The sequence below is a fragment of the Panthera tigris genome, chromosome C1 (genome assembly GCF_018350195.1).
Source record: "Panthera tigris isolate Pti1 chromosome C1, P.tigris_Pti1_mat1.1, whole genome shotgun sequence".
Taxonomy (NCBI): domain Eukaryota; kingdom Metazoa; phylum Chordata; class Mammalia; order Carnivora; family Felidae; genus Panthera; species Panthera tigris.
In genome coordinates, this window is record NC_056667.1 from 212,929,291 (window position 1) to 212,951,418 (window position 22,128).

The 22,128-nt window shown below is 53.0% G+C and overlaps 1 protein-coding gene across 1 annotated transcript in view; it reads left to right on the top strand.

Annotated features, from left to right (window-relative positions):
- The first annotated feature begins 13,519 nt into the window (after positions 1-13,519).
- The window catches only part of INPP5D (inositol polyphosphate-5-phosphatase D), a 121,725-nt gene continuing 113,116 nt past the window's right edge, over positions 13,520-22,128 (top strand). Inside the window, 1 exon segment of the mRNA XM_042995668.1 lies at positions 13,520-13,820. Within this exon segment, the coding sequence (XP_042851602.1) occupies positions 13,687-13,820 (134 nt within the window). The 5' untranslated portion in view covers positions 13,520-13,686.

Consider the following 22,128-nt stretch of genomic DNA (forward strand, 5'->3'; position numbering starts at 1 on the left):
AAAGCTCCTCAAGTTATCCTAGTGAACATAAGGATCAAGAACTGCTAGCACAGATCTCTAAATTTCCTTCTACTTCTAAATGTATGCAAATATCAAAGTCTTCTGATTTGAGTGAAAAAAAGCAAAAGTTGATTTGGTTAAAGTCGGACTTATCCACTTATTGAAAAACACCACTAAGAGAGTGAAAAGAAAAGCCATAGATGGGGAGAAGATATTTATAACACACATGTCTGGCAAAGCACTTGTATCCAGAATCTATAAAGAGTCCCTACAAACCAATAAGAAAAAGACAATCCAACGAAAATGGGCAAAGGACTTGAACAGGCACTTCACAAAAGAGGATATCACAAAGGCTGCTAAACACGTTTGTCAGAGAAATGCAAATTAAAACTATGAGATACCCACCAGAGTGACTACAGTGAAAAAGATGGACAACAGCAGGTATTGGCAAGGACGTGAAGCGACCGGAATTCTCATGCATTTCTGGAGGAAGCGTACCTGGTGTGACCACTTTGGAAAGCTGTTCAGTAGTATCTACTAAAACTGAACATGCAAATACTCTATGACCCAGCACTTCCTCTCTGCAGTACGTCTCTAAAAGACACGAATGCATATAGCTGCCAAGGACACGTGTTAAGAATGTTTCTGGCAGCTTTGTTCGTAAGAGTCCCAAAGGGGAAGCAATCCAAATGTCCGTCGATATCAGAATGGATAACTGAATTGGGCAATATTCGCGCAAAGGAATATTTCACGATAATAGAAGAATGAAGCACTGCTACACACGAGAGTGTAGGTGGTTTTCCAGACATTATATATTTGTGCAAATGAAGCCAGATTCAAGAGACTACATACTTGATGACTCTATTTATATGAAGTTCAGGAACACGCAAAACAAATCCGTGGTGTATAAGTCAGGAAGGTAGCTATTTCTGGAGGAGGATAGCTGTTCATGGGGAGCTAGGAGGAGTCTTCTGGGTGCTGGAAACATTCTACTATTTGATCTGATGCAGCGGAGGAGGGCTAATTCTCATGTGAGAATTCGATGAGCTGTACACACAAGATTTGTGTACCTTAAAAGTTCAACTGAATAGTGGATTTGCTAGTTAAACCTCCAAATCAGTATATTATATTGGGTTGTAATAAAACTTCGGAAATGAATTTTTTTAATTAAAAAAAATTTTTTTAATGCCTATTTTTTAGAGAGAGAGAGAGACAGAGCATGAGCGCCGGAGGGGCAGAGAGAGAGGGAGACACAGAATCCGAAGCAGGCTCCGGGCTCTGAGCTGTCAGCACAGAGCCCGATGCGGGGATCGAACTCACGAGCCATGAGATCATGACCTGAGCCGAAGTCGGACACCCAACCGACTGAGCCACCCAGGCGCCCCAGAAATGAATTTTTGTGATAAACTTTTTTAGGGGGAACCATTTTAGATTTACAGAAAATTTGCAAAGATAGTATGGAGTGTTCCCATATATCCCACACTCAGTTTCCCCTAGTGTTAACATCTTATGTAACTGTGGTACATGTATCAAAACTAAGAGATTAACGTTGATGCACTATTACTAAACTCTAGACTTCATCCGGGTTTCACCAGTGTTTCTACTAATGTCCTTTTTCTGTTCTTGGATCCAATCCAGGATACATTTAGTACATTTAGTGAAACTGAATTTTTACTATAATTTGTGTCCATGGAGACATACACGTATCCACAGACCGATACACGGCCCCTCCCCTTGCCGTGTGAGGCCGAGGAGACGAGAGGGCTTGGGGCACGTCCAGGGCGGTCGCCTCGGAAGGCCCAGAGCCTGGCCCCGCAGAGAGGGCAGGCAGGGTGGTCTGCTCGACCCAGTGGTGCCTGTAGAGAAGATCTGCCCCTCTCAGGAGAGACTCTGTCTCTGCACAGCGCGATGAGCTGGGGGCAGCACAATAGCCACAGAGAATTACTGGAACTTGTCCATTCTTAGAGGTAAGGCCACATGTGGTGAGACACAGCATGTTAGCCTGTAGAGACGGAAGTGAACTTGAAGTCTTTTAAGTCCAGCCTCCTCACTGAGGGACGGGAGGAGGTGACAGCAGGTTCGGTGAGGTCCGATGACTTCCTCAAGACCACACAGCCTGTGGCAGGGCCGGGAAAGCAAGTGGGTTTCTGACCCTTGACCAGTGTCCCCACTCCGTGCTGAGTTGTCTCCATTGTCCCTGTCTGACCATGCAAGGAGTACAAAGGGGTCTGTGTGTCCAGATTCTGGGACGTGGAGCTCTGCTCGGCCTGTCTCTGGAGCCTGTGCCCTTGGTTAGCCCCGGGCGCAACGCCTCCCTCGCTGGCATTCCCTCGTGGCCTCACCAGGGAGGGCGGAGAGATGCCAGCCCGGGCGTCTGGGAAGGCAGCACCTCCTGCAGAGCCGAGAGGCGGCGGAGAGCTTGGTGCTCCAAGTCCCTGCTCTGCGCTGTGAGATTTTAGAGCCAGCACCACACCACCGCCCACACAAATCCCCATCCCGTGAAGAAGAAAGGAAGAAATCCAGTATTTAAATGTGATACTTTAATCACACTGCTCACAAGGTGAGAAAGCTGACTGTACTTTTGGCAAGGTGTTTCTTTTTCAAATTCCATTTTTGTACTGTTTTTAGGGGAGGATTTCAAGGGAATAGATGCCAACCATTTGGAAGTACAAAGAGGCAGGATAAAACCACCCGTAATCCCACTAGGCAGAGGCACATTTTCTTCTGGTCTTCTGTCTGTGAGATTTGCTGAGCTCGTGCTGCAGAATCAACGTGGGATGCTGCCTTTCCTCCCCACTTGACATTATACCCGAAGCGTTTCCCCCATGTTATATTCTTGCAAAAGACAATATGTCGAAGAAACGTACTGCGAACTATGCAATCATTCTTGGGTATTAGAAATTGAAGGTACTTTTACTTCTTTTCTGTTATAAAAACACTGAGATGAACATCTTTGTGAGTAAACCTCCGTCTTTATCTGTGATCATTCTGTAAACTGAATCCTCTAAGAGGAATTACTGAGTCGAAGATGAACGTGTGAAATCTCTCGAGATGTGTTGTTTGCAAATGTAAAGTGCAACTCTTCATTATGAATTAAAATGTCTTGAAATGGCTTTTTTCTTTTATATTTTTCATATTTTTATATTTGTATTCTGAGCTCCTGGAAAAATTGAATTAAGTCACGTATTTGTTCCTTAATTTGTAAGTCATGGTTCCTACTCTCTCCCTACATGGTTTATGATCTGGCTTAAAGACCAGTGGTAGACACACATACAGAAAATTCTAGAATCACAGAGGTAAGAAAGCCCTTCCCCGAATATTCTCTGGTCTAACTGTGTTCATCTGATGAAGGAAAAAGTCCCGGGAAGGGGGCATGACTTGCTCAGAGGCCCCTGTGTATCCCCCCACCTCCCTCCTGCTCTGGACCAGAAGTTCCAGGGTCCCAGCAAAAGCAGGTGGAATCCTGATGACTGTCAGTTCCTTTACTTTTCTTCGGGCCCAATGGGTCACTGGTTGAGCATGCAGGCCCTCCTTTCTGCCCAAGGAGGTGCTAGGTCAGTGGGAGCTCAGTGACGGGTACCTGAGTCATGTTATTTCCCCGTGGGTAGCATTTTTCTCCTTTCTAGATCTTTTAATGAGAGCGTGGCTTTGTAACACCAGGGCTACCTGGTTTCCACCGAGAACCAAACTTCCAATGTGCTGACTACTTCTACTGTTTTCTTCTCTAATCCAGCCAGAAAACATGTATCGAGTACTCATTACTCAGGCACTGAGCTGATGGTAGAAAACAATAGTGAATGTCCCTTGAGGCCTGCCTGTACACCAGGCATTATTCCAAGCCCTTTGCAGGTGTCCACTCATTTATTCCTCATCCCGATACTATAAGGCAGGTTACTATTATTGTCCCCATTTTACAGAGGAAGAAGCTGAGGCAGAGAAAGATGAAGCCCCTTGACCAGGATCGTACAAGCCGGTAAGTGGCCGAGCCAGGTGGTCAGGTTCCCGAGTCTGCCCTTGTCCTGCGTGGCCGAAGGGGAATGACAGCTGGGAAGGAGTTCAACCATGAACAAGTATCATAGCACAGAGCGAGAAATCCCAATGCAGAGTGCAAGTCCAGGAGGACAGGGGCTGTGTTCCCTGCTACATCGTGGGGTCTAAGACAGTGTCTGGGTGTATGGGAGCTCTCAGTCATTATGTGTTGAATGAGTGAATGAATGAATGAACGAACGAACACATCAAGGTACCAATGTGGTCATGCTGGAGCCCAGAGTGAGTATAGGGGATGAGACGATCAGGCAATTCCATGATGGGTCTTGAATGGCTTGGTACAACCTGCCAGGGAGCTTGCCTTTCATCCTGTGATAACAGAAAGGCATCAGGAGATCTGATCTGGAGGAGACGCAGACTCAGAGGTGCAGTTCAGAAAGAGCTTGGTAGAAATTTGGAGGACAGGGGCGCCTGGGTGGTGCAGTCGGTTAAGCGTCCGACTTCAGCCAGGTCATGATCTCGCAGTCCGTGAGTTCGAGCCCCGCGTCGGGCTCTGGGCTGATGGCTCGGAGCCTGGAGCCTGCTTCAGATTCTGTGTCTCCCTCTCTCTCTGCCCCTCCCCCGTTCATGCTCTGTCTCTCTCTGTCCCAAAAATAAATTAAAAACGTTGAAAAAAAAAAAAATAAATTTGGAGGACAGAGTGAGAGATTGTGTGTGTGTGTGTGTGTGTGTGTGTGTTTGGGGGTCGGGGGATCCTGAAGGAGGACAGGCTAGTGACAGTCCTCTGGAAAAGTCCAGGGGGCAAATGATGTCAGGGTGAACGAAGCCAGGACCAGAGAGGCTGCATCGAAGGGAGTGGATATTCCGGAGGGTTCTACAGCTGGGTGATTCATCAGATGTAGGTGGTGAAAGGAGGGGGGGTGAAGACTTGGATTCTGGCTTGGGAGACTGGGTAGTTGGGTGACCACGTGGAAGAACAGGTTTTCACCGTAAAACTGGGAAACTCAGGTGAAGTAGGGCTTTAGTGCCCGTAAGAAAACCACCTGGGCAGCGGGAAGTGTGGACGAGGCTTAGGAATGACGTCAGGTCTGGAAAGGCAGATTTGGAAGCCCTCGTGGGGAAAGGGCCCTGGGAGAGCAGCAGACAGACAAAAGAGAAGGCCAGGAACAAAAGTGGGGAAGCAGCCGTGTATCAGGGGATGGGGATGAGACAGGCTGGGAGGGAGGAGCAGCAAGGCGGGGGGGCAGCAGTCAGGGTTCCAGAAAGGCGGCACGCCACAGCGAGAATGTTGGGAGAGGGGAGCGATTGGAATTTTGACAAGAGGTTTTCAGTGGGAATACAAGACGCTGTGACAGCAAGGACAGTTTATTCAAAAGGATCACCAGTGAAGGCACAGAATTGGGCAATACCCAGGCACGAAGGAAGCAGGTGGGGACTTGGCTCTCAGTCTCGGCTGCCCACTGGACTCGCCGGGGGTGTCCAGACCCTCCTGAGAGATTTCTTTTTAAGTGGGCTGGTGTGGAGACTTTCAAACGCACAGCCGAGGCTGGGAACCCTTGGCAGGGAGGGTTGTTGTTGATTTAAGATAGAAAAATTTTAAGCTTCCTTGTGGGACGAGGGGGAGGAGAGAGAGAGAAAATCTGGGGCGGGGGGGCAGGGTGCCTTCAGGAGCTGGTGTCCCAGCAAGGTGACACGGGAACCCAGAATGGCGAGGAGAGAGGCGGATAAAGATGCATTTGAAGGTGTCCTGGGAGGCCCAGCTACCTGGGCAGAAAAGTGAGGGGTTTCTTTTTTGATGGCTTCTGGCTTCTGGGTGAGCGGCTCTGAGGAGCGTGGGGAGGTGAGGTAGGCCAACGGGGAAAACGCTGGCTCTGGCCAGTGGGGAAGGCAGAGGGCATGTCTGCAAGAGCCTGGCCGCCATGCAGGTTGGGAGCTGGGCATCTGTCCAGGCCAAGCGGCCTGGTAAGGGGTTGTTCTGGGGAAGGTCAGCACCCCATCCGAGGAAAGAACCTGGCTGGAGGCTTTCAGGGAGGGGTGGCGGGAGGAGGGGGCGGGGAGAGGAGTTGAGGGTGGAGAGAGGCCCGTCATGGGGACAAGGGAAGGGGGGAAGGGTAAGGACTGAGGTCTGTGGAAGACAGAAGGGAGGGAGGCGGTGGTCTGAGGGGTAGAGCAAGGTCTGGAGGTCAAGATCTGGTTGTACACATTCCAGTAGCCACCGCTACAATGGACAGGCGTGGGAGTAGATGCCCCTGCAGACATGGAGTCAGGAGGGCTCCTACCAAGTCCCCAAAGGTGGGGCGGGAAAGAAGAAGGGACAAAGGGACACAGGTTAATTTGGTGAGCCCGCTTAGAGTTTTTGCAAATGCAGGATTTGCAATTGCAGGGGCTTTGTTCTACGGACAGCCAGGAGCCATCGGAGGATTTTCAGTTGGACGTGGCTAGACCAAAGCAAGGCTTTAGGAAGGTGACCCTGGAGGTTGTTTGCAGTCTGGATTGTAGCCCAGGGCTTGGAATTGCAGATTTGGGAGATGAGCTTGGCCACTACTACGAGGAGAACAGGGACCTGCAGACGGGAAGGGATTTGCAGGTCGACAGGTTCAACAAGCAGCCGAGGCCCCAGTGCCCCCTACCAGGTGGTCATCACACCATACTTGAGTTCCCGGGAAGAAATCTGGGGCACCTGGGCACCGGCTGGTTAAGCGTCTTCATTGCAGCTCAGGTCATGATCGCACGGTTCGTGAAATGGAGCCCTGTGTTGGGCTCTGCACAGCACGGAGCCTGCTTAGGATTCTCTCTCTCTCTCTCTCTCTCTCTCTCTCTCTCTCCTCCTCCTCCTCCTCCGCAATTTGCATGCATGCACTTTCTCTCTCTCAAAATAAATAAATAAACACAAACAAAAAGAAACCTGGAGGGTTGAGTGTGAACCAAACTTCTGTTCTCCTCAAGGAACCTGTTCTAATTCTGAAACTCTTATGAGCAGGAGACCAGCACCCTTGCCTGGAACCCAGCTACTCCTTCACCTGTGCTACTCCCAACAATGGGGGCCCATGGGGCTTCCACAGACGATGCAGGGAAGCCTTTAGGTGAATGGAGCAAAGGCTCCGACCTAAGGATTCCAGAGTCCACACAGAATTTCAGTCTCATCCAACCCAAAGTGTGCAATGTGCATACTGGTTATGAGGTCAAGCAGACAAGAGCTAGAATCTCCGATCTGCCACTAACTTGCAGATGAATTATTTACTTAATGTCTCTGGTTCTCCATCTCTCTGCCAGTTAAACGGAGATTATAATGAGACCCCCTATGGGGTATCACGAGGAATGAATGAAGCAATTCAAATGCCAAGAGCTTAGCACAGTGTCTCACACATAGTAGCTGGTAGATAGATATTAGCTTTTGTTATAATGCAGCAAATATTTAGTAGGTACTGCTGTGGACCAAATCGTTTCCCTTCTGAATTCACATGTTGAAGCCCTAACCCCTAGTGTGACTGTATTCGGAGATAGGGTTTTTAGGAGGTAAGTAAGGTTACATGAGTTCATCAAAATGGGGTCCAAATCCTAGAGGTTTGGTAGCCTTATAAGAAGAGGAAGAGTGGGGCGCCTGGGTGGCTCAGTCGGTTAAGCCTCTGACTTGGGCTCGGGTCGTGATCTCACAGTCGGTGAGTTAGGAGCCCCGCATCAGGCTCTGTGCTGACAGCTCAGAGCCTGGAGCCTGCTTCAGATTCTGTGTCTCCCTCTCTCTCTGCCCCTCCCCTGCTCTCTCTCTCTCTCAAAAATAAATAAACATTAAAAATTTTTAAAAAAAAATGAGGAAGAGAGAGAAAGTCTCCCACTCTCCCCCGTCTCGTACAGGCCACGTGAGGAGGAAGCGAGAAGGCAGCCATCTGCGAGCCAGGAAGAGGGTCCTCAGAGGGGCATTTCAGAGACGACGTTCACACAGCTTGGGGACCCCCTCGGGGAGCAGGGATACGGTCAAGAAATCCCAGGGCTTCCCAGCCGGGGGCCTCCGCGCAGGAGGAAGTTCACAAGACAAGAGCGGGCAGGAGATGCTGATGGGAATGAAGTTAGAACCAACAGCATGGATTTGCTTTTGGTTTGGGCATTGGTGAAGAGCTCTGCTGGCCGTGGAGGCAAAGAGGAAGACCGACCGAACACGAAGCCGGGAAGGAGCTGACGTGTAGCCGCCACGGAAAGCTGATGGCTGTTGGCAGAAAATGCATTTGGGAAATGCAGCGACAGGCCCAGGCAAGGGAGGATCGGGAAGCGCTCGGGGCTGGGACAGAGGCTGGAGGTGACGTGGAGATGTCAAAATAGGTAAAAACGTGAAAAAAAATTTAAAAATAGAAGACGATATGGCATAATTAACCCCAAAGAAAAACATGCACTGCCTTTGGACCCCTCGCCCTTCTGAGGATCTATATCCAGCAGACACACTGACTGGGATTTGTAATAACAAATATTGGAAACACTCTCAGGGGCCACCGGTAGGAGACTGGTACAATGCATGATGCTACGGCATATCATAGTATGCTAGCTTTTTTTCTTTTTTAAGTTTTTTTAAAAATGTATTTCTGGGAGAGCACAAGTGGGGGAGGGGCAGAGAGCGAGGGACAGAGGATCCGAAGCGGGCTCTTCGCTGACAGCAGCGAGCCCAGTGTGGGGCTTGAACTCACGAACCTCGAGATCCTGACCTGAGCCAAAGTCAGACGCTCAACCTACAGCCACCCTGGTGGCCCTAGTATGCTAGCTTTTCAAAGACTATGGTAGATACAAAAAAGCTCCACGAAATGTTCAGAAATATTGTGAAGTGAAAAAAGTAGGCTGTATGACAGGGTTAAAAGAAAAAAAAAAAAGATGAGGCCTCGGTTCCTCTCTCTTCCTTATGCTTCCAGAGGGACATGTAACTGGGATGCAACCAGCCCAAAGCCAAGTTGTCCAGAAAGATTTCACGCAAAACTTCTGGAACCCTAGTTGTCTTTGTATTTATTTAATTTCTATTTACATAAAAGTAGCATGTGGTCCTAAAGGAAATCTGGGAAACTAGAAGGAGGAAAAAAAATCGCTCGTGGATATGCCACTTAACTCAGCACTCTTCAGATTCGGTGATTTCCCAGGATAAAGTTTTTTCCACAGCTGGATTCATGCTGTATCCTCAACTCGGTTTCCTGATTTTTTTTCCTTTTTTTTTTTTTTTAACTTACCATTGTATTTTGAATATGTCCCTGTGTCCTTAACAATCTTGGCAAAAGACACAAGTTATTTTTGTAGATGTGATTTTTCTCTCTTACCCAATTCTTCCCCCAAATCGAGCCCTATTCTCCTGGTTGCAGTTCAGGCCTATTTGATCTTCTGGCAAGGGGAGAGCTGCTCGCTGCCAGGCCTTTGGTATTCGAGGGAAATCCTTGAGCACAATGATGAACTCGGCCCCTGGACCCCTTGGGAAATAGCCTCCGGCCCTATGGCGTCGTTACTATGGGAACGGCAGAGGCGGGACTCTTGGAAAGGAACAGCTCTCCCCACACAGGAACTCATGGATGGAGGCAAGAGTTGGAGGCTCCCCCTGGTGGTGGGGGGTCGCAAGGCTCAGAATCTGACCTATTTTCGGTTATTTTTAGTTGTAGGTAAAGAGCACTTTTATAGAATCCTCTCTTTCATACCAGGGTTGTTAAATCAGTGGCCAGCGTCAATGGCACTGGCGGCTGGCTGGGGCCCCCCAGGACTCTGTCGTCCAGCCACCGGTCAGGAGGGCCCCCTACGGGAGCCGTCTCATCAGAGAGCACCTGCCTCGCACCAGACCTTTCAGTGACTTCACAGACACTCTGTAGCAGAGGGATCTTGGGGCAGAGCTGGGGCTCAGATCCGGCCTTGCTCCTGGGTGTGTGGCTCGGGGTCTGATTTCCAGCCCTGAAATAGAATTACTTGAGACTGGAGGGGAAAATAGTGTGGGCGCGCCGTGAACGGAGACCCTGCCTTCCCACCCTTCGGGGTGCTCCGGACTCCGGGAGAAGCCCCGCCCAGCACTCAGAGGACTGCTGAGCAGAATTTATGTCTGCAGGGGCCTGGGGGGAGGATCTGGAAAAGCCACCCGAAGATGCCATAGCGGACGCGGAGCCGGGAGTCTGTGAGAAGGCAGGCAGGTGGAGCCAGGCACCCTGATAGCGCTCGAGAACCCACAGACGTGAAGCTGGGAGAGAGAGGGCCCAAGAAGGAGGCACCCTTCCTTCTCTGCAGAGGGTCGGGGGGATGATCCTTGCTATGTTTGGAGGTGTCTCAGCCCTCAGAAGATCTCTGCTGGGTCGTCGTCTTTCACTCTAGTGGAGAGTGAGCCCTTCCCCATCTTGATAAGTGTCCTTGACCTTTGATTTGGGAGGGGCCAATGGGGACAGGGTATATTCTCAGGGCAGAAGAGGGTGTCACTCTTTCCTGATGGGGGCGCTGACCCACTTGCCCTGGGCCCCCTGGCACTGGGAGCAACGCTGCTTGACCACAGGAGGCTCAGGCCTCCTTGTCCTATCCCGGTTTTCTGGGAATGGCTACCCCATCTCCTTCTTCAGCCCAAGATGCCTTTTTCTCAGGTCTGGGGGGGTGAGGGAAGTTCACTCCTGACGGCAGCTTTCAAACAGTTCCTTCTGTATTGGTCAGGGTTTTCCAGAGAAACACCACCAACAGGATGTGTGTGTGTATGTACATATATATGAGAGAGCTTTATTTTTAAGGAATTGTCTCATGTGATTACAGAAACTGACAAGTCCAGAATCTGCAGGGTGGGCTGGCAGGCTGGGGGGGGGGGGGGACTGCAATTCAAGCTGAAGGCAATCTGCTGACAGAATTCCCTCTTCTTATGGGAGCCTTGGTCTTTTTCTATAAAGGCCTTCAACTGATTGCATGAGGCCCACCCACCATATGGAGAGTAATCTGCTTTACTCAGAGTTTACAGATTTAAATACTAACCTTGGGGTGCCTGGCTGGCTCAGTTGGCAGAGCATGCAACTCTTGATCTTGGGGTTGTGGGTTTGAGCCCCACGTTAGGTGCAGAGGCTGCTTAAAAAATAGAATCTAAAAAAATGTTTAAATAAAATAAATACTAATCTCATCTAAAAGTATCTTCACAGAGACATCTAGAATAATGGCCCAGCCAAGTTGCAGAAAATTGACTATCACGGCTCCCTCTGTTTTTGGTGACTCAGTGAGTCAACACTTCCTTCACTCCTTCATTCCTTTGCCCTCCAGTAGGAATCAGTGGGTGACTGTCTGCCCAGGCCGGTGGGCCGTGGGGAGCCCTGAGGTACAGCAAAGGGCTTCCGTGAACCCAAGACACTAAAAAACAGGATCTGAACAGGAAGCAAGAGCCTGGACGTCACAAAAGACCCTTCAGTGCACTGACTAGACACTGAACATATAGATAATTACCTCCTCTCTATCCCTTATACTAAATCTTCAATGATAAGTCACTGTACCTCCCGTGGGTGCATGAATTTTATAATACACATTTTTAGTGCATTGTTTATATAGACAGGAGCCCCGCAAAAAATATTCACCCAGGCCCCACCCACCCGCCGAAAGGGCAGCCCTGGTCTAAGTGTCGTGGTTTTCCGAACAGGGCAGCAGAAGGGCAGGGGGACCAGGAAGCTGACCATGTCAGGTGGCTCAGGCAGCTGGGTTGGATGGAAGTAGAAATGGGATGGGCCTTCAAAATTAGGGAAATGCGTGTGTCATGTATGTGTCCTGTGTGTCCAAGGGAAATCACAGGGGTAAAGGGCAAAGGTGGTCCCACTGGCCCCCCGACTCTGCTGAAAGGCAGGACTCGGTAGGGACAGAGGCCTGAGAGAGGGGATGTGGGAAGCTGGAGAAAGTAGCAGGAAGGCAGTGATAAGTGCAAGAGTCTTGGACGTGGTGGAGGGTCTGGTCAAGGTACTAAGGGGTCAGGATTGCAGATGGATCCTTCTGATGGGCCCTAAAGAGACCAAGGGGCCTTGAGGCTGAGACCAAGGAGGAGGTTATTGGAGGGTCAGCAGGGAGGCAAGAAGGGTGCTAAATGGTGGTGATGGGAGCGTAGAGCTGGCTTCCAGAAGGCTGGAGTGTGGAGGCCAGCTCTTGTCCCCACGCCTAGCTCGGGGCCTGCCCAGAGGACCCTTGCTTCCTATGTCCTGAGAGTTTGGGAGTTGAGTTCTTAGTCCAGTGGGAGGAGCCGGGCAGGGTCAGAGGTCAGGGGAGAGGAAGCTCAGAGTGGCTTAGGGAGGTGGGAGTGAGGACTGGGGAGTTCACTGAGCTGGAGTTTCCAGAAGGAACGTCACCTGGAGCCCAGAGGCCACACTCTGGCCTCAGAATCAGGACATGCTTGTTCAGAATCACCTGCCGTGTGGAGGTCCATGCAGGTGGAGGTGCTAAGGGCTCATCAGCACAGGCGAGCTCCGTTAGGGGTTATTTCCTCAAGATAGAAAAGAGGAAACCTCAGCTGAGAGAAAGACGTCTGATCAGCTCCTGAAGCTGCGATGTAGAGCTGGGGGGCTCAGACGGAGGCTCACTGAGCTCGGGCCTCTGGAGGGGGTCTCTTGTCATGTCTTGGGGGGTGGGGCGAGGCCTGGGTGTGGGATGGGGGGGCACCGCCGCCTTGTGCGATGGGTCAGCAGCGCCCCTTGACCCTGCTGGGCCTGACCCAAGGACGGAGTGCACCCCACGAGCGGACGTCTGCTTTGGAGCCCTCAGAATCTGCTGGTCCGGGATGGCGGCCCCATGGGGGCGGCTCTCCTTTGGGCCACCGGCAAGTGCAACCACGGCAGCCTGGAGGCGCTCCACTGGCCACCCCGACTCTCCTGGGATAAAGGGCACCGGAAGCCATGGTCTTCATCCTTGGCCAGGTGGTCAGCCTGGGGGGAAGTGTCATTTCCGAGCGTCCCGGAAAGACCCAGAGGGGAAAACCCAGCCCGCATTCTCTCTGTGCAGGGTCAACGTCCCCAAGCCCTCCACCCCCTTCGTGCGTGGCTAAGCTGGACCGCCACGGAGAACAGGGTTCCTTCACACCCACCGGCGCTTGGGGACGAGTGTAAACGTGTCACAGAGCTGTCACCTGGGCCCTTGGAGCCCTCCGGTGGTGTCCCTCAAGGTCCTTCCAGCACCCAAGGCTGTGTGGTGTCCTGAGTCTCTCACATTGGGAGGGGGCTCCACTGCGCCCCTCTCCCTCAATCTCGCCTGGCCCTGGGGGGCAGGCGGTGGTCCCAGCTGAGTAGCCCCTGGAGTAGGGTAAAGCCGAAGGCGAGGGATCCGGCCAGGGCGTGGCCATCCCACGTGAGCATCCAGACAGGCCTCCAGTGGCCACTGTCCTGGCCCGTCCACCTGCCGGGCCGCGCTTCTCCGGCAGCCGGCCGTGAGCCTCCTGACCCCGACGACGACGACCCAGCTGCCGCCCCCGGGGAGGCCTTGGGGGGGCAGCGGGAGGGGCGGCCGGCGGGTGGGCGGGGTGGGAAGGTGGAGCGCGGCCTCCCCGGCCGGTCTCCGCAATGAGGAAGTTCTCTGCCGCTGCTGGCTTCCTTTCCCTCGCTGAGCTCCTGAAACAGGAAGTCGGGCAGGGAGCTGGTGGCAGCAGCGGGGCAACCGAGAGGGGACCGACGGCGGCTCGCGGTGCGGGGGCCTCAGCTCCCCTCGGTGGCGTGTGGGTCCCGGGGTGGCCGCCCGCCCGGCCCGGGGAGGCCCGTGGCCGCCATGGTCCCCTGCTGGAACCATGGCAACATCACCCGCTCCAAGGCCGAGGAGCTGCTGTCCAGGACGGGCAAGGACGGGAGCTTCCTCGTGCGTGCCAGCGAGTCCATCTCCAAGGCCTACGCGCTCTGCGTGCTGTAAGTGCGCCGGGCCCACGGGAGGAGGCGCGGCCCGCCGGGGGACAGGGTGGCTTCGGGTCACGGGATGCGTGGGCCCGACTTGTGTGATGCCCGGATTTGTTGGTGGGTCCTGCTGAGGCCCCTGTGGGCCTGCGTGGCCTTGGAGCTCAGGTTTTTCAACGCCGGACCCCCCCAGAGCCACTCTGGGCCTGGTCACACACGAGCGGCAGGGCCAGGGGCCGGGACGAGGGTCTCCAGGCTCTGGGAGGCAGGCGGGAACTCGGGGCTCCAAGGTGGTGCCCTTGTTAGACAGCGGCTGGCTCAACTCAGGTGTGGGTCACAGGTGCCCAGCCCGGAGACCCCGGTGCAGACCTCTGGGGAGCAGGCCTGGTGAGCGGGGACCCTTCTGGCGCCTAGGCTTTGGGTCCCCGGAGGACGCCGTTGTTCGGGAGCCAGAATGTGGGGTGGGTTCGCTCAAGAAGGACCTTTCAGTTCACCTAGAAGTTGCATACGGGGCCCTGAGAGCAGAGGAAGTCACCATCACTGACGGGGAGAGCCTCTTCCCTCCTCACCCCGGCACCGGGCTGTGTCCCCCACCCATTTCGGCCACCCTCATCTACCCGCTTCACCTCACTCCCGGCTCCGGGAGATCGCCCAACGCTCCGGTTCTGTTAACAATGGAGGAACCAGCCACTTGCTGGAGGTTCCTTTTTAAAACACCCTTCTTGACCCATGTCTGAAGAAGGCCCTCAGCCCTGCAACCCTGGCATCTAAGCACCCCTGCACGGCCTAGGGCAGCACCAGGGCACAGCAGGGGACGGGCTGTCCCCCTGCACCTCTCAGGCAGCATCCCCGGGCTTGCAGGAAGTTCCCTGTGACCAGGCAGCAGGGAGGCAGGTCACTGAACACAGACCCGTTTTGAGCATTAAGCGTACGTACTTGTCGGGGCGTTATCTCATTTCGTCCCCACGGCAACCTGAACCGCAGGTGCTGGTGTCACCCCCCTCCTTTGCAGTTGAGGAAACTAAGGCTCGGACAGGTTAAGCGACGGACGACGGTCGAAGCCAGGGCCATCTGACCCCAGAGGCTGCACCCAGGCCACCCCACTCCTCACCCTGTCAAGCTGTGAGCCTAGGTTCCGGGTGATACGGCAGGAGAAGCCAAGGTGTCTACGAGGATCAGCTGGGAGTATTAGAAAATGCTCCTAAACAGGCCTGAGTGTTGATGGCACCAGAGGCCCACCTCCCAAGGCCAGCTTCCCATGCCCCCCAGTCTCACACTCAGAGGAGGGGACCCAGGACCTCCCCACAGGCAGTGCCCCCGTGGGGACCCACCAACAGGGCCTGGGAAATAGTGGGGAGACTCCAAATTGACTCCGCTGGGCCCGCATGGACCGGTCTCCTGCCCCAGTGGGCGGCCGGTTCTGTTGGGTGTTCGCTGTGTGCTGAGCCCCCGCTGAGACCTTCCAGGGCTAACTGGTGCAGCAGCCCTCTGGTCAAGGGGCTCTGATTGTGCCCCGGCTGCAATGCAATCTCTGACTCCAAATGGGCAGCATGATGGAGGCCAGAGCCGGGGCTGAGTGGAGGCCTTGGGAGGCCTTGGGTCTCGTCCGATGACCCCTGAGTTTGCAAGTGAGCGGAAGGAGCTTTGAGAGGGTGAGGCCTATGTCTCCACTGCCCTTGCTAGCTGGTGGCAGGCTGGGATCCAGGCCTGGTTTCCCATAGTCCTTCCTCCACTCCTCCTCCTGTCCCCTCTTCTGCATGGAGTGACTCTCAGAGCTGCAGAGAGTTCGGGGTCTGCATCTTAGGGAGGGCGTCCGTGGTGCCCAGCTGTCCACCGTCCTCTTCACCGAGGCCTGGACTTGTCATCAAGTTCCTGTCCTCAAAACCCTTTCAGGTCTAGACCCCAGGGCTTGGATTCTTCCCTGGGAACCCTGCCCTTCGGCCAGGCCCGGGGCTCCCCGAGCCCCTCTGCTTTTCAAGGGAAGCCATCCTGCCCGCAGGGTCAGGAGCCACTCCAGGCTGTGGGATGCCAGGGACCACCAAACTTTCCCCAAGCCTGTGAGACACAATCCTGCTGCCATCTTTCATTTTGCCAATGGAGGAGATTTAAAAATGAAAAACTGACTAAATGGGTGACAACTAACTGGACCTTCCAAAGGCTCATTTCATGGAAGAAAGCATCCTTTAACACTGAAAAGCAGGAAGAGTGTAGTCTTTAAAACAAAACAAAACAGGGGTGCCTGGGTGGCTCAGTTGGTTAAGCTTAGTCTGACTCTTGATTTCGGCTCAGGTCGTGATCTCATGGTTCGTGGGTTTGAGCCCTGCATCGGGCTCTCTGTGCTGGTAGCACAAAGCCTGCTTGGGATTCTCTGTCTCCCTCTCTGTCTGCCTCTCCCCTGCTCATGTTCTCTCTCTCTCTCTCTCTCTCTCTCTCTCTCTCTCTCTCTCTCTCTCTCAAAAATAAATAAACGTTAAAAACAAAACAAAAAACCAACCAAACAAAAAACAAAGCAAACACCAGTCCTTTAAATCGAATAGATTTAACCTCTTGGGAAACAAAGCCCACCATCCTTAGTTTTCTCTGTTCCCCGTGGCCCGGTGCAAACGTTGCCCCATGCCGTCCTGTCCACGGCCTGCGGGGTGAAAAGCAACTGGGTGAAATGTCCTCGGTTTCACAAGCGACAGGCTTCGCCCCTCTGCTGTCTCTCTGGAAGTCAGCTGGGAGTACGGGGACCCAGCTGGTGCAGGTGTGGGGTCAGGGCTCTCAAAGTGAGCCAGGACTGCAGGAGGAGACCACCAAGACTCCCCTCCTGCTCTAGAAATATCCACAGAAAGAGACCTCATGGCCCTGCGTGCGCAGGCCTCATTCTGCCTGTGCCCACTGCCTGGAGCCTGTCCCCAGTCCCCTCTGCTGAGTGAGGGGACAGCAGGGGGCCTCCAGCGGCTGGTTTAGGCAGCTGTGTCCGCAGCACCAGGAACTGGGTACAACCTCCCCAGTGGCCTTGGTGCTGAGGAAAGAGAACAGGATTTGACTATTTAAATGAAACGAAGAGGGGGGTGAGGAAGGCACCAAAAGACAAGGCTGCAATTCAGTGCCACCCACGTGATGAGAGCACACGTTCACCCCAGGCCTCGCAAACCCGCATTTCCTCCAGAGAGGTCAGCCCTACCGCCCACCTGCCACCAGGCAGGAAAGCTCAGGCCTCTCCTCAGCAGCTCAGAGAACCCCGCTTTAGGGAGGCCTGGAGGCCCGTCTTGGGCCCTGAGAGCTGGAGGGGGAAGGCCCCAGGCAGCTCTGCCATCTTGGGGCAAGGGGGCTTGGAAACACAAGCGACAGTGTGCTCTTCTAGATGGGGCCTCTGTCGTGCTCACCTGACCACACTCAGTCCCACCGCAGGGGAAGCTGGAGGGGGCATCCGGCCCAGCTGGGATGGGCATACAAGAGGCCATCTAGCTTGTGCCCTCCTCTCCGGCCAGGACAGCACCCCCACGTGGCACCCGTGCACCTGTTAGGTGCTTTATGCTACAGAAAAGAGATACATACCTTGGGGGGTGGGGGTCCCCCCGATGTAAGAGCCAGGAGTCAGCAGGGCCAGCCTCCCCTGGCTCAGGCCACACAGGCAGAACCAGAACAATGGCCCAGCGTGGTTGGGAACACAGTCTGCCCAGTGGGGTGGCGTTCCCACTGTGGCACACTAGAGTTGGCTTCCCTCCTGGAGGAGGGGCAGACGTGCGCTGCCTCGTCCAGCCAGCTGGGGGGCGGGGTGGGGGGGTGGGGAAGTAATCTCGGGTTCCTCAACACACAGCCTTCCCCGAGACGCCCGGGTCCACCCACGGCCTCCTTCCCGGGGACGGCAGCCAGGCAGCCTGGATTGTGGCCTCGTCAGCACAGCCCCAAAGATGAAGAAGCACAGGCAGGACATTCAGTCACCAAAAGCTCCCTCAGAGAAGGCCGCCTTCTCGTTAGGAAGTGTGACAGGCCGGTTGGGGTAGAGCAGGCCCTAAGCCTTGCTCCCCTCACAAAAGGTGGTTGCTAACCTGTTCTGCCTAAAAATGACCACGAGAGATTCACGAAGGCTAACTGTGTGCCAGGCTTTGTTCCAGGCTCTTTACGTGTATTAACTCACCGTCGCCAGCGACCTTCGGAGGAAGTCCTGTTATTATCCCCACTTTAGGGATGAGGAAACTGAGGCCCAGAGAGGTTAGGTAGCATGCCACATTTACCGATAAATGGCAGGGTCAGGACTTGATCTCAGGCCGTTCTCAGGAAGGAGAAACAGAGGGGAGCCAGCAAGCCTGGGGGTGTGTGGGATCGGGTAGGCCCGGAAAGGGGGGACACAGAGAAGGGACTTGGGAGGGCAGAAATGTCCAGGAGAGGCATAAAGCCATTTCCGGTGATGTGATCGCATGGATACAACCCCCTTTCCTCCAATTCGCTTCCAAAGTTTCAGTCAAGTTTGCACTGCTCACTGGTTATTTTTGTGCAATGCAAAGAAATACACTGGTTTTCGTAGCTGGTGTTGACAGAAAGTGGGGACCAATACTGGTCCAAACGGTAGCCTCTAGCCAGGCTGGAGGACCACGGGCTCTTGAAACCCAGTTTACGTCAGAGTTGGTCCAAGTGTTCTTTTTTCTTCTGAGTTTTCTTTCTGTGCGCAAGACGGGAGAGAGTGGAGCGCCCGTGAAGGCCTGTGCGTTAATGGCTCACTGGTGTCTTCTGTGCACGGTGAGGGACTCACTCACAACGACCTGGTGAAGCTGACGGTCTCCAGGCTTTCTGCGCCCGTGCCCAGCACACCAGGGCAGCTCTTCCAGAACCAGCGTAGGCTCTGGCTTTGGTGTGTTTTGCAAGCTGGCCTGCTTGGCGGGTTAACTTCACCTGGGCACAGACACTGGCGCCTCCCCGTCGAAGGGTCCGCTCTCCTGGAGCGTGAACCCAAACATGGTGGTGAAACGGCTGCAGTGCTCCTGGCCAGGCGTTCCTCGTTGCCCCGGAGATGGGGTCACAAGGGGTCTGCCCTTCCCGCCTCAATCCATGCCGTGCGACACAGTGCTTAGCGGACAGCCCTCCGGGATTGGCTGCGTTCGATGTGAGTTCTAGTGTTTGCGAGACGCTAACCTGCCTGCGCCCACCCAGCGTCCTCGCTGGTGAGGTGCCCACTCCTGGGGTTAATTTGTTTTTATTGAGGTATAATTCACATCCCACAAAATCACCCTTTGCACAGTGTACAATTCAGTGGTGTTTAGGACATCCTTAGCGTTGTGCAATTATCACCAGTGTCTAACTCCATCATCCCAAAAAGAAACCCTGTACCCACTGGCACTCACTCGGGATTTCCCCACCCTCCAACCCTTGGCAACCACTAATAGACTTTCTGACACTTGCCTGGTCTGGATATTTTATGTGAATGGAATCATACAATATGCGGCCTTTGTGTCTGGCTTTTTCCACCCAGCATAATGCTTTTGGAGTTCAGCCCTGTTGTAGCATGATTACGGTTAAATAATAGTCTGTTGTGTGGCTAGGCCACATTTTAATCATCCATTTATCAGTTGGTGGACGTTGGGGTCGTTTTGGCTATTATGAGAAATGCTGCTGTGAACATTCATGTACAAGGTTTTTGTGGTTTGGTTTTGTTTTTAAAGTTTATTTATTGGGGCGCCTGGGCGGCTCAGGCGATTAAGCGTCTGACTTCGGCTCAGGTCATGGTCCCACGGTTGGTGGGTTCGAGCCCCGCGTCGGGCTCTGTGCTGATAGCTCTGAGCCTGGAGCCTGCTTCTGATTCTGTGCGTCCCTCGCTCTCTGCCCCTCCCCTTCTCGTGCTCATAAAGAAATAAACATTTAAAAAAATTTTTAAGTTTATTTATTTATTTTGAGAGAGACAGAGACAGCACAAGTGAGGGAGGGGCAGAAGGGGGGGGCGGAGAGAGAGAATCACAAGCAGGCTCCACAATGTCAGCGCAGAGCCTGACGTGGGGCTCGAATGCACAAACCGCGCCCATGATCGTGACCTGAGCTGAAACCAAGAGTCAGGCACTTACCTGGGTGAGCCACCCAGGTGCCCCCATGTGCAAGGTTTTGTGTGAACACGTGTTTTCAATGGTCTTGGGTGGGATTGCTGGGTCAAATAGTAATGGTAGCTTTCTGTGGAACGGTCGCACTGTTTTCCACAGGAACTGCACTGTTTTATGTTCCCATCAGCCATGACTGTTCCACATTTTCACCAACCCCCGTTATTATCTTTTTGGTGATAATGATTCTGGTGGCTGTGAAGTGGCATCTTATTGTGACCTGGGGCTGCGTCTCCCTAAATGATTAACGACGTCGAGCTTCTTTTCGTGTTTATTGGCCATTTGTCTATCTTTTTTTTTTTTTTTAATGTTTTTATTTCTTTTTGAGAGAGAGAGGGAGACACAGAATCTGAAGCAGGCTCCAGGGTCCGAGCCATCAGCACAGAGCCCGACATGGGGCTTGAACTCACAGACTGTGAGATCATGACCTGAGCCAAAGTCGGACGCCCGACCGACTGAGCCACCCAGGCGCCCCGGCCATTTGTCTATTTTATTTGGAGAAATGTCTCTTCAGATCCTTTGCCCATTTTAAAAGTCGGCCTATTTGTCTTTCTGTTGTTGTCATTGGATTACTGAGAGGGTAAAAATGGGAGAATGTGGGCAAAATGTGTGACCCAAGGCCAGGCACACACGGTCAACACCCACTAAACCCTGGCCGTTATTTTTTACAACTCATAAAGTGAGTAGTGACATTTCAGATGCAGAGGAGTATAGGGCCCCTCTGTGGAGAAAGTTCCACAGCAGAAGGAAAGAGAGCACCGGCAGAGTGACACTTCTAGAACTTCCTGGAGCCCTGTAGGAGCCTCCGGGAGACAGCGAGCTGTCATGTGGGGCCTCCTCAGAGGAAGTGCTCAAAAAGATAAGGCAGGAAGAGCACTTGAATGGCGCATGAGTGTCCAGTGGCCGCTGGGGCCAGGGTTGAGCTCCCGGAAGCCTGACAGAGAGAAGGGTCTGGGGCATGGATGCCAGGAAGAAGCACCAGGCAGATTGAAGATAAAATCAAGAAGGAATGGAGGCCGTCTTAAGAGGGATTAACTAGTTCCCATTTGGGAGGGAGCTACTGAGGGGACAAAAGTCCTAAGGCTCTGCAGAGGGAGCCAGCCCAGCATGTGGACGGGGTGGGGATCAGTGCAGGTGGCCGAAGCAGGCCCTGCCAGAGCAGAGTGGGTAGAATAAGCCTGCAGCTCTGGGGACCAGATCTTTCCTTTCTCCCGTGCTCATTTCATACCCCCGTTGTCCGTTAATTAGAAAAGCATTGTATCAGGGTGCCTGGGTGGCTCGGTCGGTTAAGCGTCCGACTTCGGCTCGGGTCATGATCTCACGGTCCGTGAGTTCGAGCCCCGCGTCGGGCTCTGTGCGGACAGCTCGGAGCCTGGAGCCCGTTTCAGATTCTGTGTCTCCCTCTCTCTCTGCCCCTCCCCTGTTCATGCTCTGTCTCTCTCTGTCTCAAAAATAAATAAACGTTAAAAAAAAAAATTAAGAAAGAAAGAAAGAAAGAAAGAAAGAAAAGCATTGTATTAACAAGTACCAGGACCCAAACAATTTGGGTTCAACTACGTTTTAAAAATCACCCCAGACAGGGCTGGTCCCCAGAGCATCAGCTGCTCCGGCCTTGCACTCATAGCCAGGACCCTGCCCTCCAGAGTCTCGAGGCTTGTTGAGGCCATCACAGGCATCAGTGACGATGCAGAAATAGATCTTCTGATAAACAGCGCAGTGTCCTTTCAAGTAACTTAAAAAAAAAATAGTGTTAAGGGGATCCTGGGTGGCTCAGTCAGGTAAGCATCAGACTTCAGCTCAGGTCATGATCTGGCGGTTTGTGGGTTTGAGCCCCACATCGGGCTCTGCGCTGATGGTGTGGAGCCTGCTTGGGATTCTCTCTCTCTCTCTCTCTCTCTAAAAAGAAATAAATAAACTGGAAAAAAATCTTAAAAAAATAGTATTAAGCATAATGTGCAAAGAGGTATAAAGAAAGAAAGTAATCACCCACCTATTGACAGACAAATGTGAATACTGCTAATTTGTACGTGTACCTTCTCATTCTCTTTATTCCTCTTTCTCCAGGGATGTAGAAATCTCTGTAATATTATATCTAGCTATACGCACATAATTTTGGTCTGTGTTACATTAACATTCCTCAGTTGGTTAAAAATTTTCCTAAATATCATGTTTAGCGGGCTCCAAGATTCTAGCACAACATGTGCCACAATTGATGAAATGACTTGTGTGATATGGCATTTAAGTCGCCAGCA